The sequence below is a fragment of the Camellia sinensis genome, chromosome 1, assembly GCF_055761805.1.
Source record: "Camellia sinensis isolate YWXY chromosome 1, ASM5576180v1, whole genome shotgun sequence".
NCBI classification, from domain to species: Eukaryota; Viridiplantae; Streptophyta; class Magnoliopsida; order Ericales; family Theaceae; genus Camellia; species Camellia sinensis.
In genome coordinates this window covers 57,095,775-57,110,222 of record NC_138961.1, presented here as the reverse complement: position 1 = coordinate 57,110,222, position 14,448 = coordinate 57,095,775, and the positions used below count along the sequence as shown (strand labels likewise).

The window sequence follows — 14,448 nt, the reverse complement described above, 5'->3', positions numbered from 1 at the left end:
CTTCCAGAAGTTTTGCAGGCGCTGCACCCGCTCGAGCGGAGGAGCAAAAACAAGGGATCACGCTCGAGCGTAAAAACTACCGCTCGAGCGGAAGAACTGCAGAGCAAAATACTGGGAGATGGAAAATCACGCTCGAGCGTCAAAAATCCCGCTCGAGCGGAGAAGCAACAACGAAGGGACCGCTCGAGCGTTACAACTTCCGCTCGAGCGTGAAGGCCAAAATCTGGGCATCACCTATCGGCATCTAAAATCAACCAACCTGTAACAGACCCGTCCAACACAACCTATACTTCAAATACAAAGAGATTAAAGGACAACAACAACCAATAAGTAATGACAGGATCCACGGAACCTAAGTCCGGATACAATAATTTAAAGAGAAAAGACCGGGGTCGCTATAAAGGCCATATGTAGTATATGGCTTCCTGATAGGACTTATAAATAATTTTTTAAAAATAAAAATATAAAATTTATTAATTTGTCAGGATATTATTTATTTATTTATTTATTTTTATTTTTTTGGGTGACCAAGCGAGGAGCAGATGAGAAAATAGTATCCATCTAAGGAGCAGCGAAAGAAGTCCTCTCCACTGTCACATTTCTCTTAAGTATATATAGTTACAAATCAACGATCCTTTTTGATCTTCCCGAGTTTGTGTATTCGTGAATCTAAACACACAGGGCGATAGAAATGTCAAAATCCTCGTCAAGTTTCATCATCAGATACCTCCACCATCACCACCATCACCACCATCGTCACATCCCATCAAAACCCTCACCACCCACATACCCAAATTCCTCTAATGGCATCTCACAACTTCTCTCTCATCACCACCCAAATCTCACTCCATGGAGAACCCACTTCTCATCATCATCAATACCAAGAATCTTCCAAAACCCACCAAATCAATTGACCCCACAACCCAATTTGTTGCTCAATAGAAGCTTTCTAGGGTTTAGGTACTTCAGTTTCAAGAATTCAGAACTGGGTACTAAAATTAATGGGAATTTTGCTAAGAATGCTGTCAAGAATCCAACTTCTGCGGTCCGGGATGCGTTTTCGCGGTACCAGGAGGCGGTTGGGTTGCAAATTGAGGCGTTCTGGAAGAGGAATTCTCTGGTGCTTTGGGGTGCAGGAGGGCTTATGGTATGCATTTTGCTGTGGAAGGCTTTGTTTGGGGTAGCCAATATGTTTATTGGGTTATCTGAAGGCATGGCTAAGTATGGGTTTCTCGCTCTTTCCAGTGCTATTGTGGCATTTACAGTGAGTTCTTTTCTGAATTCTTCAATTCCTTTACTGTTGTTGTTTAGTTGAGACTTTTGCTTAAATCTATGTTGTGAGGGTTAAACCAAATCAATTAATTCCATAGGTGATTAATGCATATATGTATTTAAGCAGAATTTAGGGGATAGTAGGATGTTTGATAGATTCATAAATGAAGTACACACTGAGTTTTCGATTGGTTTGTCAAACATGTGGATTGGCCATCTCATTTGCAGGCAAGTGCACACAGTGCTTGTGATTTTTATCTCATACATAGAAGCCTTTCACATTTTATTGGAACTAAACCAATGTAGTTTGTTGGAGGATCCTTCATGGAACTTGTAAGTTCTAACAGGAATAGTGATTTAATTTAGCAATGATAAAGACATTGGCAAATAACTTTTTTAGATTAGTAGACAAGTACTATTACTCAACCTTGTTTTCATCTGAGTAAATTACAGTTATTCAGGAGTGTATTGCTTATCTTCTTGTTGGTCTTGCTGGCAAGACAGTAGCAATTTTGTGATCGTAAGCTCAATATTTGAATTACATTTGCTAAAACAGTGGCTTTGTTCTTAACTAGTGCAGTCAAAATCCATTAGCTGGTATTGTGTGAATTGTGATTGTGTAGATCCATCTGCTGATCTTTCTTTCTGCTTCCTTATTTTGATTATTTTCTTGTTTAAGTGGATATTTGATTATTGGCATGCTATGATCTAAATTTTCACAATGCTTTGCTTAATTAAAGAATGTTGATTGTATTTGTTTGTCCCAACTACATTAAGAGGCTCAGCCAATGGTTTTTGGCGCAGCTAATAGGAAACAAGTTTCTTTAATTGCAATTTCTTCCTGTTAAGAGAGTTATCATATAAATCACCATAATTAATTATAACAGGAAAATAGAATATGTGCAAACTCCGCAATATGCTGTTGGTGACTTTGTTGTTTCTTAGAAATAGTGAGACCAACAAGCCCTAATGAGATGTTTCACATTTGTATTTATACTTTAAATTACCAGATATGATCAAATCTCATGAATAATGGTGGGGCCAAGGTTTTGAAAAGCGGTTGCGGTCGCTGTAACGGTGGCGGTGCCGCGGTTGCGGGGTGTAAAGGCCGTAGCGTAACGGTTGCAGTAATCGGAACCGTGAATTTTTTTATTTTTCGCACAATTTGAAAAAAACTTACCGATACGCATATTTTTTTTCCATAATCATATTTATTGGGTTTTAAAATAAATATTGATCAATTTTTATAAATTTTTAAGTATGATTCACTATATTTCATATTTTTAAATCATTATAAACTGAGTTTTTTATATTTTATTTTACTAATTAAAGACTTTATATGTCCTAAATCCATATTACACTTGTGGTAAAAAAAAAATTATTGGAGTTAGACGTATAAATTTATTTTTTAATTATTATACTTGTAGAAGCATATGCAAATTTTAACTTGAATAGTTTTTAAAAAATAAATTAGACATGCTAATATAATCATATAAAAATTAAAAAATAAATTATAAAGAATTTTTTTTGGGGAGGTTTGGATCAATTGAATATTCATTCTCTTTTTAGATAATCTGTAAATAAAAATAAAATAAACTAATAAAAATTGACATGTGTAAAATATCTATTAATATATAATTATAGGTGCTATGTTTTCTAGATATTTTATAAAAAAATCAATCACTAATTATTATATATAAGATAAACCAAAGCAAAAGTAAGAATAAATAAGAGTCTAAATATATATATATATATTTTAATCAAGCCAAATCGATAATGATCACATTATTATTATGATTTTCAAATAATATATAGATAGATACATACAAACAAAATGGTTGACTGATAGTAGCTGAATAGAATATCATAGGCCTTACAGCTTCAACAAATCAATAACATATTATTCATCTTCCCTCTTCTCTCTCTATCCCCTTTTTCCTATTTTCAGTTTTTTTTTTTTTTTTTTTTTTTTTTTTTTTTATGTTTTTTTTTAAAGAAGCAGTTCGGAACCGTTACGTAACGGTACGTAACAGGCCGTTACGGCACTGTTACGACCGCTATAGCGGCCGTTACGGCCAACACACCTGTGAATTTCAATCACACTGCAAAAGCGGCTGTAACGGGTGGCGGTAACCACCAAAACCGTTACGTAACGGCGTTACGTAACGGTTGCGGCCGCTTTTTAAAACCTTGCGAGTAGATCATCTATTTTTGGCTTTCTTGCTTTAGGTCAGTGGCCTTTTCTTCCCCCCTTTTCTGTTTTTCATCTGAGGATTTTCATTGTTGTTTGTTGTATTGTTTTATTCTATTTGAAGGGCTTGTATCTCCGTTCAAGATTCACGATCAATCCTGATAAAGTTTATAGAATGGCCATGAGGTGGCTTAATACAAATGCTGGAATTCTTGAGGTTATGGGTGCCCCTCTCACTGGGACTGATCTGAGAGCATATGTGATGTCAGGAGGAGGGATTACGCTCAAGAATTTCAAGCCAGGGCTCAGGAACAAAAGATGTTTTCTTATATTCCCAATACAAGGTTCTGAAAGAAAAGGTCTAGTGAGCGTTGAAGTCAAAAACAAAAAGGGCCAGGTTCACTTTGATACTTGCCACTTTTAAACTTTATATGATGAAGCAAGAATTATTTCTATTATTGAGCAAGTACCCGTGCTAATTTATGTTTCTCTTCTCGAAAAAAATTGGAATGTTATTTTGGGAGTGTTTCTTGAAGTTTAATTTCGGATATGCTTTGTTTAGAATATCGCATTGCAAGCTTTGCCATCTAAAACATACATTGCAGTTGAGGGCTCCTGCTAGTATGATTTTCCACTCAAAACTTACTCCTGTTCAATACACATATCACGTGTCAAGTTTGTAGGAACAAATTAAATGCCTACCATTCACCAACGTTCTTTTGTGGTTGCTTCATTAGTTAACCAATGAGGGGTGTTAGTCACTCCCATCTGAACTTATAAAGGAAAAAAGATGTTGTGGGCTCATTAGATTACCTCTACGTAATATTCAGAAATGAAAAACGCAAAAAAAAAATCATTCTCAAAATTAATCTTACCTTTCATTCCCACCTGATGTAGTCATGGTTAGATGCATCATTCTAGGCATGCAGAGAAGCGATTTTGGTTAGACTTCAAAACAAACACATGCTTATTTTGAAGAATAGGCATGTACTAGTCTTAGGAGGCATGGTTCCTAATGTTGTGCTTGGTTCACTTGAATGAAAGTAGAATGGATTATGGAATGCTCATTCCTCGTCCTCCACTTACGGAATGACCGACGGTTCAATTAGCAATGTATTTTTTGTCAATTTTATAGTGAACCGAGCATGAGAATGAATATTGTTTTTTCTTTTCTTTTCTTTTTTTTTTTCGCAGTATGATATGAAGTTATTAGCAGTGGACATTCCCATGGCAACAGGGCCAGACCAGCGTATATATATTATTGGGGATGAAGCAGAGTACAGGGTTGGTGGTGGACTGATTTCTGAACTCAGAGATCCTGTTGTGAAAGCGATGGCAGCAGTGAAGGAGTTTGAAGATCACGACAAAAGGGAAGACGAGGAAGATGCTAAAAGAGAACTTCAGGAGGCAGAAAGAAGACACAAGGAAGAAATTGAAAAGCTTGAAAAGGGTAGCTAATGGCGGTGAGATTGTTCACACACATTGTGTTTCTTTTCTGTTCTTGTTTTGTTTTGTTTTCACTGGAGTTGTTTAAAGGAGACCCAAGGCTTTGACTGTGCGAAGATAAAATGTAATGTTACCTTACATCTGTACTAGAGTTGCGAGGGTTACATTTGTTGGGGATAATAGTTTTTCGGTAACTTTAATTTGAAATTAAAGCGGGATTTAACCGCCAGTTGAGGTGGGTTTGAGTGGTTTTGTATTCTTTTAGTGAAAAGATTGCAATACAAAAATAATGAGCTGAAATCATTAAGTTATGAATGAGAATTGCCTCATAAAGTGGGCATCAATTAAGTTGAGCGTAGATTTGGATTTAATCTTGGTTTGGACTGAACTTGTGCATGTACTAGATTTGGTCTTGGTCTTGGACTTGGACTTGGATTTTGACTTAATCTTGAGCTTGGACTAAGCTTTGTTGTGTTAGGTTTAACTTGTGCATGTGTTTAAGAATTGGGCTTATATCGGGTTGTAACCCAACATTAGTATCTATTTTGTAACTCATTTAGTTGGTTTATTCAAACATCATTATGTACATATTTATTTGTATATATAAAGTACATGAAAAATGTAAATTTTTGCAACTCTCATCTTTTGATAATGGAAGTTGATGATCATATTAGTGGTCATAGGTTTTCAACCTCTGTAACTCTAGCCTTAATGGCTAGAGTTGATGGCATTGGTTAATGACATTTGCTGGCCTTATTGATGTATAGCTTTTATGGCTAGGGATTACCCTACTCGTATAAATAAAGGCATTTCTCCTCTAACTTCGTAGGATAATTTTTGGAGAGATTTTTTTGTGGAAAATAGAGATGGTGTTTTGAGATAAAAAGTTGGAAATGTGTGTTTTGCACGAATGAAAATTTTTCCTATATTCTTTTGTTAACCCTTTTTTTTATTCTTGTTAGATAGAGTGCATCCATTGTCAAGTTTGCCGAAACTATTTAGAAGGTATTTTTGCATTAATTGGTTTCGGCCGTCGTATTGTAGGAGATAGACGCCAGCATAGCTTCAGCATTCATTGGGAGGTGATGAATCTATTTTAAAGAAACTGTGATATCACACAAGTTTCGATTTGTTTCTTTTCTTGTCATTTGTTCTTAAATATTTTAAAATTTAGTTTAGGGTAAACTACTAATAGGTCCTAATAGTTTGACTTAATTCTCCTATTAAAAAAAAGTCTTGATAAAATTGTCGCCAAAAATAATTTTTTTGTAACTAGTTTTTATATATGTTGCAAAAAATTAACAATTAATGATTTTTTTTGTCATGATTTTTATAAATTGTCGCTAAAATTCATAATTAGTGACTTTTTTTATGACAAATTTTTTCCATAGGACTTTTATTAGATAATAAGCCGACTTATTAGGACCTATGTAAGTATATCCTTTTAGTTTACCTCGATAAGTTCTTTAGTTATCCATGTTTATAATTTGTTCTATTAGTAATGTAATTTAATTTATTTTTGTATTTTTAGTTGTGTAGTTTATTCTGTATTTCATTCTTTAATAAAAAAAAATTATTTTGTCATTTCTATTTAATTCATGTTATATATTTTTCTTGTATTTTTATGAAAAAATAATAATAATCTTAAAACAGATTCATATTTAGGCCAAGTTTGGGAAGACTAAAAAAGTGCACTTTTTGTCTTTTTGGACTAAAAAATTGAGGTTGAAAATATGGATGTTTGGGTTAACTTTTTGACTTTTTATTGAAAAATGTGTAATAAAAAATTGTAAAAATTGATTTTTAGGGAAAAATTTGAATTGGGAGTTGTGCAGCCGTAATTGTTGACTTTTGGTGAATAGTGTTAACTTTTTAACTTTTTGAGTAACTTTTTGGCTTTTTGGCTTTTTTTGAAGTCCCCAAACTTGGCCTAAATGTTCAAAAATTAATATTTAATTACTAAAACAAAAATTTCATACTACTGTTTCCTGAGAACCTAGGATATATACTGTGCTAGTTCTTTATTTATGTTAATAATAATTGACTTTCTTAAAACAGAATTATATAAATAGTTTTGATAAAACAATTTAGTTTTTTTATTTTATTCTAGTGACTTTTGGAATTAAAATTAATTTAATTTCTTAAGAGTAATTAGATTGCTTTGAGTTGTTTATTTCTAGTAAATTATTCATGTAATTTATTTTATGTTAATTAGTTATTATTATATGAGTTCTTTGATTGTTAGAGATTAAGTTGGTAGAAGTTTTATAAAAATAAAATAAGAATTTTATTTCCTAAAATTCTTATTAATTTATTTGATTTTTGATTTTGTTTTGCAACTAATTTTCTATATAGGTTCACCTAAGTACGATTGTAGGATACAAATGAACAACGCAAATTGGTACAAATATATGGGATTATTAATTTGTGATTTGAACAGGATTATCTTTGCATAGAACGAGGAATAAGATTGGACTTTCAGTTTTTTTTTTTTTGGGACATATTGTGAATTGAAATATTCACTTTAATGTTGAATTTTATTTCGGATTTATTTTGTATATTGTTTTGAAAATTTGGTAACAATTTTGATTTAATTCGATTAATTAAATTATGGAAAAAAATGAAGTGTTGGAATTTGTGTTTTGAAAATTTTAGAAAATTCGTCTTGTCGAGAACTTTCCGACGATATAAAGGACGTTTCGGATGAATCCACACGGTTGTCAGAAAGTTTGGTAGTTTTTGTCATCAAATGATGACGTCTTCATGATTCAGAGATGATGTCAGTGCCATGTAGTAGCTTGGTCAACGACCATGTCAGTGACATGTGGCAAACCAATCAGCGACACGTCAGTAAGACTGTCATGTTATTAGTAATTTTCAAAAATTGCATTTTGGCCGCTGAATTCAGGATAATTTCATTTTGCCCCCAAAAATTTTAGAACTGCAGTTTGGCCTCTAAATTTTTTTAGTATTTGCATTTTAACCCCCCAAGTATATGATATTTGCAATTTGATCCTTGGAGTTTGTGGTACTTGCAATTTAGCCTTTGGAAGTTTATGAAGTTACGTTTTGACCCCTAAAAAAGTGGAGGAGTATATTCTTGGCTAAACAGGCCATTTCGGATGCAACTGTGAATTATGTTTTTGCAGATTTGGACAATTTTTAATTATAATGGTTTCATTTCAATTTGTAGTAGTTTTAATTTCTAGTTTGTAATAGTTTCATCATAGTGAAAAGAAATAGGGGAATGTAACACCCTCAAAATAAGACATAAGTCCACCATTTATAAGATCCATAAACGTAAAATAAACATTATGGGTATGTTTGGTTTGAGTTTGGGAGATGAGTTTTAGAGATAAAAAGTACGAAAAGTTGTTTGGTTTGGTTTTTTTCAAAAGATGTTTTGGAAAATTATTTTGAAAGAGAGTTTTGGAAAAAGTGATTGATTTGATGTGTATGAGAGAGAGATTTGTTTGGAAAACTTGTAAACCAAACAAGTTTTGGGAAATTTTTTTGGAAAAATTTGTTTGGTTTGATTACTTTTGAAAACTTATTTGTAGAGAATTTTTCCCAAAAATTTTTAGGAAACACAAACCAAACAATATTTTCATGCATCAGAGTTTTCTTTACAAAAGCTATTACATGTAACACTAACTTCTAATAACAAAATGAGTGTCCTACGGGCTTACACATTTCCAAGTCATCACTCGGTTACAACAAAAGAGTCCTAGCTCTATACATAATAAGCCTTTGGCTTGAATATACATTTATCATCAAAACGAATAACAAAATAGAGTCTTCAACTCCAAAACCTCCCAAGCTAAGATCTTAGAGGCAACATATCACCTGTACCTGAAAAATGGTGTCCCAAGTAGGGTGAGCCAAAGCGCAGTAAAAATATGCTAAACAACATATGAGAATTAACTAAAAGTTTAGTATCCGATAAATGTTTAACACTAGAAAACCAAATTACACTATTTCCATGACCAATCAACATTGACATCCATATTTCAATTCACTTTCATTTATTTATCCAAATCAGTTCATTAACATGGTTCACTTTTATCCAAACAATTCAAAATGAGACGACAACTCATATCATCAACACTTCAATCATCAACATCATTCAGATGTATATAAGATTTCGGGACTTTCACCCTGGACACTCCGGCCAACTTAATTATCAATGGAGTACATCCCCTATCTCCTCCCAAATAATGGAGTTCATCCCCTATCTCTTCCCAAACAATGGAGTATATCACATTTCTCCTCCCAGACAAAGATACATATGCAATGTATTTAAACACGTTGTCATATACAATGACCAATTAAGTCACATATTCAATATGTTAATCTAACCGTCATATTCAATGACATAATCCAGTTGATTAGTTTCAATTTATCTAATCATCATGCATTTTCTACAACAATCATGGCCATCCTCCACCGATAGCCCAAAACAGATATTTCTAAACAGATAAATAAATCTATCAAACAGATAATTTATTAACTTTTCCATAGATGAGTGATTTATTAATCCAACTACACCATTTATTCATATTTTTCCCCAATCTCATAATTTCCAAACCAATTTCATATTTCCACAATTGATTTTATTAATCATACAAATGATTTATTTAATTCAAATTAGGGCATTCTCCCCATTTTCTCAAATGTTGCACCCAAGGCTAAATTTCACCCAAGTTATACAAACAACCCCATACTCAAAACCTCACATATACATATGGAGTCCAAGGTAGAAAACCCCTCTTTCATAATTTCAAATACAAACCCCACTTCACCCAAAATCCACAAATCCCTAAATCACACCATTTATACAAGATGGCCAACATCTATGTTAAAACCCATATAGGAGAGTAGAATATCCCTACCTCAAAAAGAGAAGATAAGCCAAGCAAGGGATGAACTCCAAAGATGACGAAATCAACTTCTACTTGGATGGAATTGGAGATCTTGAAGAGCTCAATCTTTTTATCAAAGGAAGGAGGGTGAGAAGATCACTAAATCTAGGTCAAAATGTAGAGAGAGAGAGAGAGAGAGAGAGAGAGAGAGAGAGAGAGTATTTTAGAGAGAAAGGCTCTCAACTTAAGGTTTTGGAAAGTTTTAGAGAGAGAAGGTACAGAAAAAGTGATTTAAAAAGTCACTTTCGCGATCTGATATACGTACAGTCCGCTTGAGCGGAGAGTTTGACGCTCGAGCGTTAGACACATAAATTCGACCTGTTCGAGCGCAATAAAGGCCGCTCAAGCGTCAAGACACAACAGCACGACACTATTCGCTCGAGCGCAATGAGACTTGCTCGAGCGTAGAATACACTCGTCTAGTATTTTATAGACTTCAGACAGTCGCTCGAGTGCCAAAAGGGCCGCTAGAGCTCAAACCCGCTCGAGCGTAAGAAACTCCGTTCAAGCGTTAAAAACACTTCTGCAGTATTTTTGTAGACACACAAAGTACTGAATGATTGCAAACCTCGCTCGAGCGGAAGACCAAAATTCTGGGCAACAAGGTTCTAGACCAACTAGCAACCCACCTATTCTGAACACGCTCAAGACATTCCAAAACTTAATTTCAAAGAGTAAAAGGAGGAGAAGACATAAATAACAACATTAAACCACAAGACCCGAGTTCATAATACCATACGAGCCGGGTTAAAATCTAGGATCGCTCTAACTTATAAACCTTCGAGTTTAGAGAAAATCTTTAGGATTAATTTTATTATTTCCAAAGTGGTTTGATTTTTTGTAATATAAACCAAAGTATTTAGTCTTGGCTAAAGAGTATTTTTGAGTTATGTTCAAAAATAATAACTAAGATGGATTTGGTTTCAAACCTTTGTGGTTAGAAGAAGTCTTTGGATTTAATCTTTTTATTCCCAAAGTGGTAGGAAATCAAGTTTTGAAAAAGTCTTTGGTTATATAATCTGATTATTTCTAAAGTATTTTATTTTGAGGAAAGAAATCAAATTTTAGCATTAGCTAAAATATTTTTGAATTATTTTCAAAAATAACAGGCTTAGTTTTGGAAATACTGGTTAACTTTTATGAGTGGTGTAATTCTGATAGCAATTTTTAATTGCTTGTAAGTTTTGTAAACTTGATTTGTTTTAACCTAATTTATCTCCTGAAAAATTTAATTCTAAATTTGTTTTTCATGGATTAGGATTCAACATGCTCTTGAAAGTTTTGTCTAAGGTTAACTGAGTCTTAAGTGAGACCGGTGTGATCCCTCCAATCTTCCTGAAAACTTTTCTGACCATGTTCAATTTTAGGATAAGAGGTGAGATCAATTTTGAATTAAATTTCAGACTTTGGATTTTTTAGTATTAAGTTTAGTTTATGGAAAAACAGAATAGTGAAATTCTGTTGTGATTTTTCAAAAATGGCTTCAAGAAGTGACAACAGAAAACGTTGTTCCACTTGATAACCTTAAGCCTTGCGAGGTTCTTAAAGGAAAATCTAGAGAGATTAAGTGTGATTAACGGAAATTATAAAATTACATGATAATATCTCCGAATTAATCAGAGGCAATTAGTATGTTATCCTTGTGTCAATCATAACATGTATAATTGCTATGCGACTTTGCTTAAGCAAAGATAAGACAAGCCATCAGGGTGGGTAAATGTATTTTTTTGAATTTTTATAATTCTGAATATATTTTTGAATTGGTGGCTCCTAGTGAGTGCAAGATCACTAATCACAGAGATAGAAAACTGGTGGTTCCTAGGGGGTGTTAGACCACTGACTATTTAGTTATGAGATTGTGGTTCTTAGTAGTAAACAGATTACTAATCACATATCAAGACATGATGATTCATAGTAATAAAGGAGTTTACTGATCCTATGTCAAGACGTTGTGATTCCTAGTAGTGGAGTGACTACTGATCACATGTCAAGATACTATGATTCTTAGTAGTGAAAAGTCTACTGACCACATGCTGAGAAATTAGTGATTCCTAGTGATAAGACTACTAGCCATATTATGAAGTTCCGAATAGCAGACTATTGAACACTAGATCTGTATTTCCTAGGCTATTGATTTCAAAGTGACGACTTGTTGGACTAAACTTGTTTGGTGCCTTGAATTCGGAAAAGACCTAATTTGGCTGATGAAGGTCTGAGAATATGTTTTCTATGACATGATTTTAAGGATTTTATAATCATTGTGACACAAGGAATTGTTTAAAGACCCTGTATGAATTTTTGGAGAGGACGAGAGCCTTCATATAAATTCTACAAATGTGGGGATGTTATGCAAAATGTGGCAAATGTGGGGGTCTCGTGCAAAAAGTGGCAATACCTAAACCCAAGCGAGTAGGATAAACCTAAAAATTTGTTGATTTTGAGTTCAATAGTTATGCATAATATAGTAATGCATATCAGTTTTCTTGTGGACAAATCTGATTTTCAGATTTGGACAAGAATACAATCATGGAATTGAGGAAATGATTTTCATGAAGAAAGAGATAAGCCTAGAAGATGTAAACAGATTAAGACTATAAAGTTCTTCTATCTAATCTTCTTAAGCCTATATGGTGGCTAGTGAGGCTACAAACTTATTTGAAGTTGTGATTTCTCTATAAAGTAGTTATTAAATTAATGTGACCCTGCAGAAGTAGTAATCCTTGGGATGTAACTGAATAAAAGCCGACAAGATAGGCTTATTATCAAAGGATGCCGACGAATAGAATGTCTGGATTACTTTGATACGTGATCATTAGTTATATAGTGAGTGTGATAGAAATTATATGAAGTCTGGAGATACATCAAGATAGATATTTAGATAGCTTTCCCATATAAAGATTTAATTAAATAAATCTTTATAGAACAACCCAAAAAGGTTTGTCTGTTCCAAGACGAGGAAAGATTGTAAGCTTAAGAATCGTTTTATGATTTGAAATAAGCACTAAAACAATGGCATGAGAAATTTGACTACACTATGTTGACTACACTATGTTGTGAAGTGGGTATTGACAAATGTGTTTATTGACAATAATATATGTCGTGTTGTGTCTGTGTGTAGGTGACATGTTCATTGTTGGTAGTTATGAGAAAATATTCAATACTACCAAGTGGATGTTATACTCTAAGTTTAATATGAAAGATATGGGCCTTGTAGATGTGATTCTAGGTATTAAGATTACCAGAACATTTAGTAGTATTATACTTTCTCAGTCTCATTATGTTGATAAGATACTTGAAAATTTTAGTAAATCAGATACAAGTGTGTCGAGGAATTGGTAAGCTTGAGTCTACATTTGGCCGAGAATAATAGTGAAAGTGTATTTCAACTAGAATATTCTCGGGTCATTGGAAGTTTAAAGTATCTGATGAGTTGTACAAAGCCAGGTATAGCCTACTCAGTTAGCAAAGTTAGTAGATACATGAGTAATCCAAATGCTACTCATTGGAAGGGCATTATGTGAGTGTTGGATTATTTACACTACACTCGGGATTATGGGTTGCATAACACTTGCTATCTAGTTGTAATAGAATGGTACAAAGGCGTCTATTGGATATCTGATATGAAGACTACAAATCCATTAGTGGATATGTTTTCTCTAATTAGAGCTGTAACCGTGTCTTGGAGATCTTCCAAGTAGATGTGTATCACAAGATCGATGATGGATTTAGAATTTAGTATTAATGTAGCTAAATGACTTTTTCGTTTTCTTGAGGATATTCCATGTTGATTAAATCTTGCGCTAGCAATTTTCTATACTTTGCGACAACCAATCAAGTATTGGTAGGGCACAGATGGAAAATCTAGACATTCTCAAAGGCATAGTTACATACGACGACTACTCTCGTGTGTTGTCACTATAGACTATATACAGTCTAAGGACAATATTACGGATCCATCAACCTAAGGGTAAAATCGAGAGTTAGTAACGTCATGAGGAATGGGGTCAAGGCCTTTAGCAAATGTTACCGGAACGGAAAACCTAACCTAGTTGACTAGAAATCCCAAGATCTAGGTTTAAAGAGATAACCTAATTGGGTGTAATGGGTGAGTCACTGAAGAGGTGAATTCTCTTGCCCATTCTTTTATACAGTGATACCCTGTGGGGTAAAAGGTTAAGCTGATACATTTAATGACCTAAGTGCTGTAAGTAGTCAACCGTAATATAACGAGATGCTTTATATAGGTCATCTATGTGAGTGCGAAGTGGGGCCGCTTCTTTCAGATTTGACAAGGCTGGATTCTTTAAAACCACTCATTGAACCAGTCTAGTGTTCCAGGGCCAAACCGGACACAACAGTGAGAACATAATGACGGTTGGAGTAATTCCTGTGTAAGGCCTATTGTCTCAATTTATACAAACGGCAGAACAGTTCAAGACATCACATTCACTGGTTAACTAGTAAATCCGATAGGCTTTCACTACAAAAGGTTCAAGGCTAACAACTACCTTTTCTGATGTAGGGTTATTCTGTGTACTCTTTCTCCAAGTCTTTGTTGTTTAGCGTTGCCCGTTTTTCTTTATTTAGCCAATTTTATTAATGTGGGGATTGTTGGAG

The 14,448-nt window shown here is 33.8% G+C and overlaps 1 protein-coding gene across 1 annotated transcript; it reads left to right on the top strand.

Annotated features, from left to right (window-relative positions):
• Window positions 1–504: 504 nt before the first annotated feature.
• Window positions 505–5,138, top strand: LOC114269426 (uncharacterized). The gene is made up of 3 exons (XM_028210736.2): window positions 505–1,264; window positions 3,588–3,860; window positions 4,658–5,138. The coding sequence occupies exons 1-3, from the start codon at window positions 692–694 to the stop codon at window positions 4,919–4,921; spliced, it is 1,110 nt and encodes a 369-aa protein (XP_028066537.2). The 5' UTR covers window positions 505–691; the 3' UTR covers window positions 4,922–5,138.
• The last annotated feature ends 9,310 nt before the right edge of the window (window positions 5,139–14,448 follow it).

Coding starts and splice junctions, on each gene's coding strand:
- LOC114269426 (XM_028210736.2), top strand. CDS start 692: ATGTCAAAATCCTCGTCAAGTTTCATCATCAGATACCTCCACCATCAC. Junction 1,265..3,587: donor GTGCTATTGTGGCATTTACA/GTGAGTTCTTTT, acceptor TTCTATTTGAAG/GGCTTGTATCTCCGTTCAAG. Junction 3,861..4,657: donor TCAAAAACAAAAAGGGCCAG/GTTCACTTTGAT, acceptor TTTTTTTCGCAG/TATGATATGAAGTTATTAGC.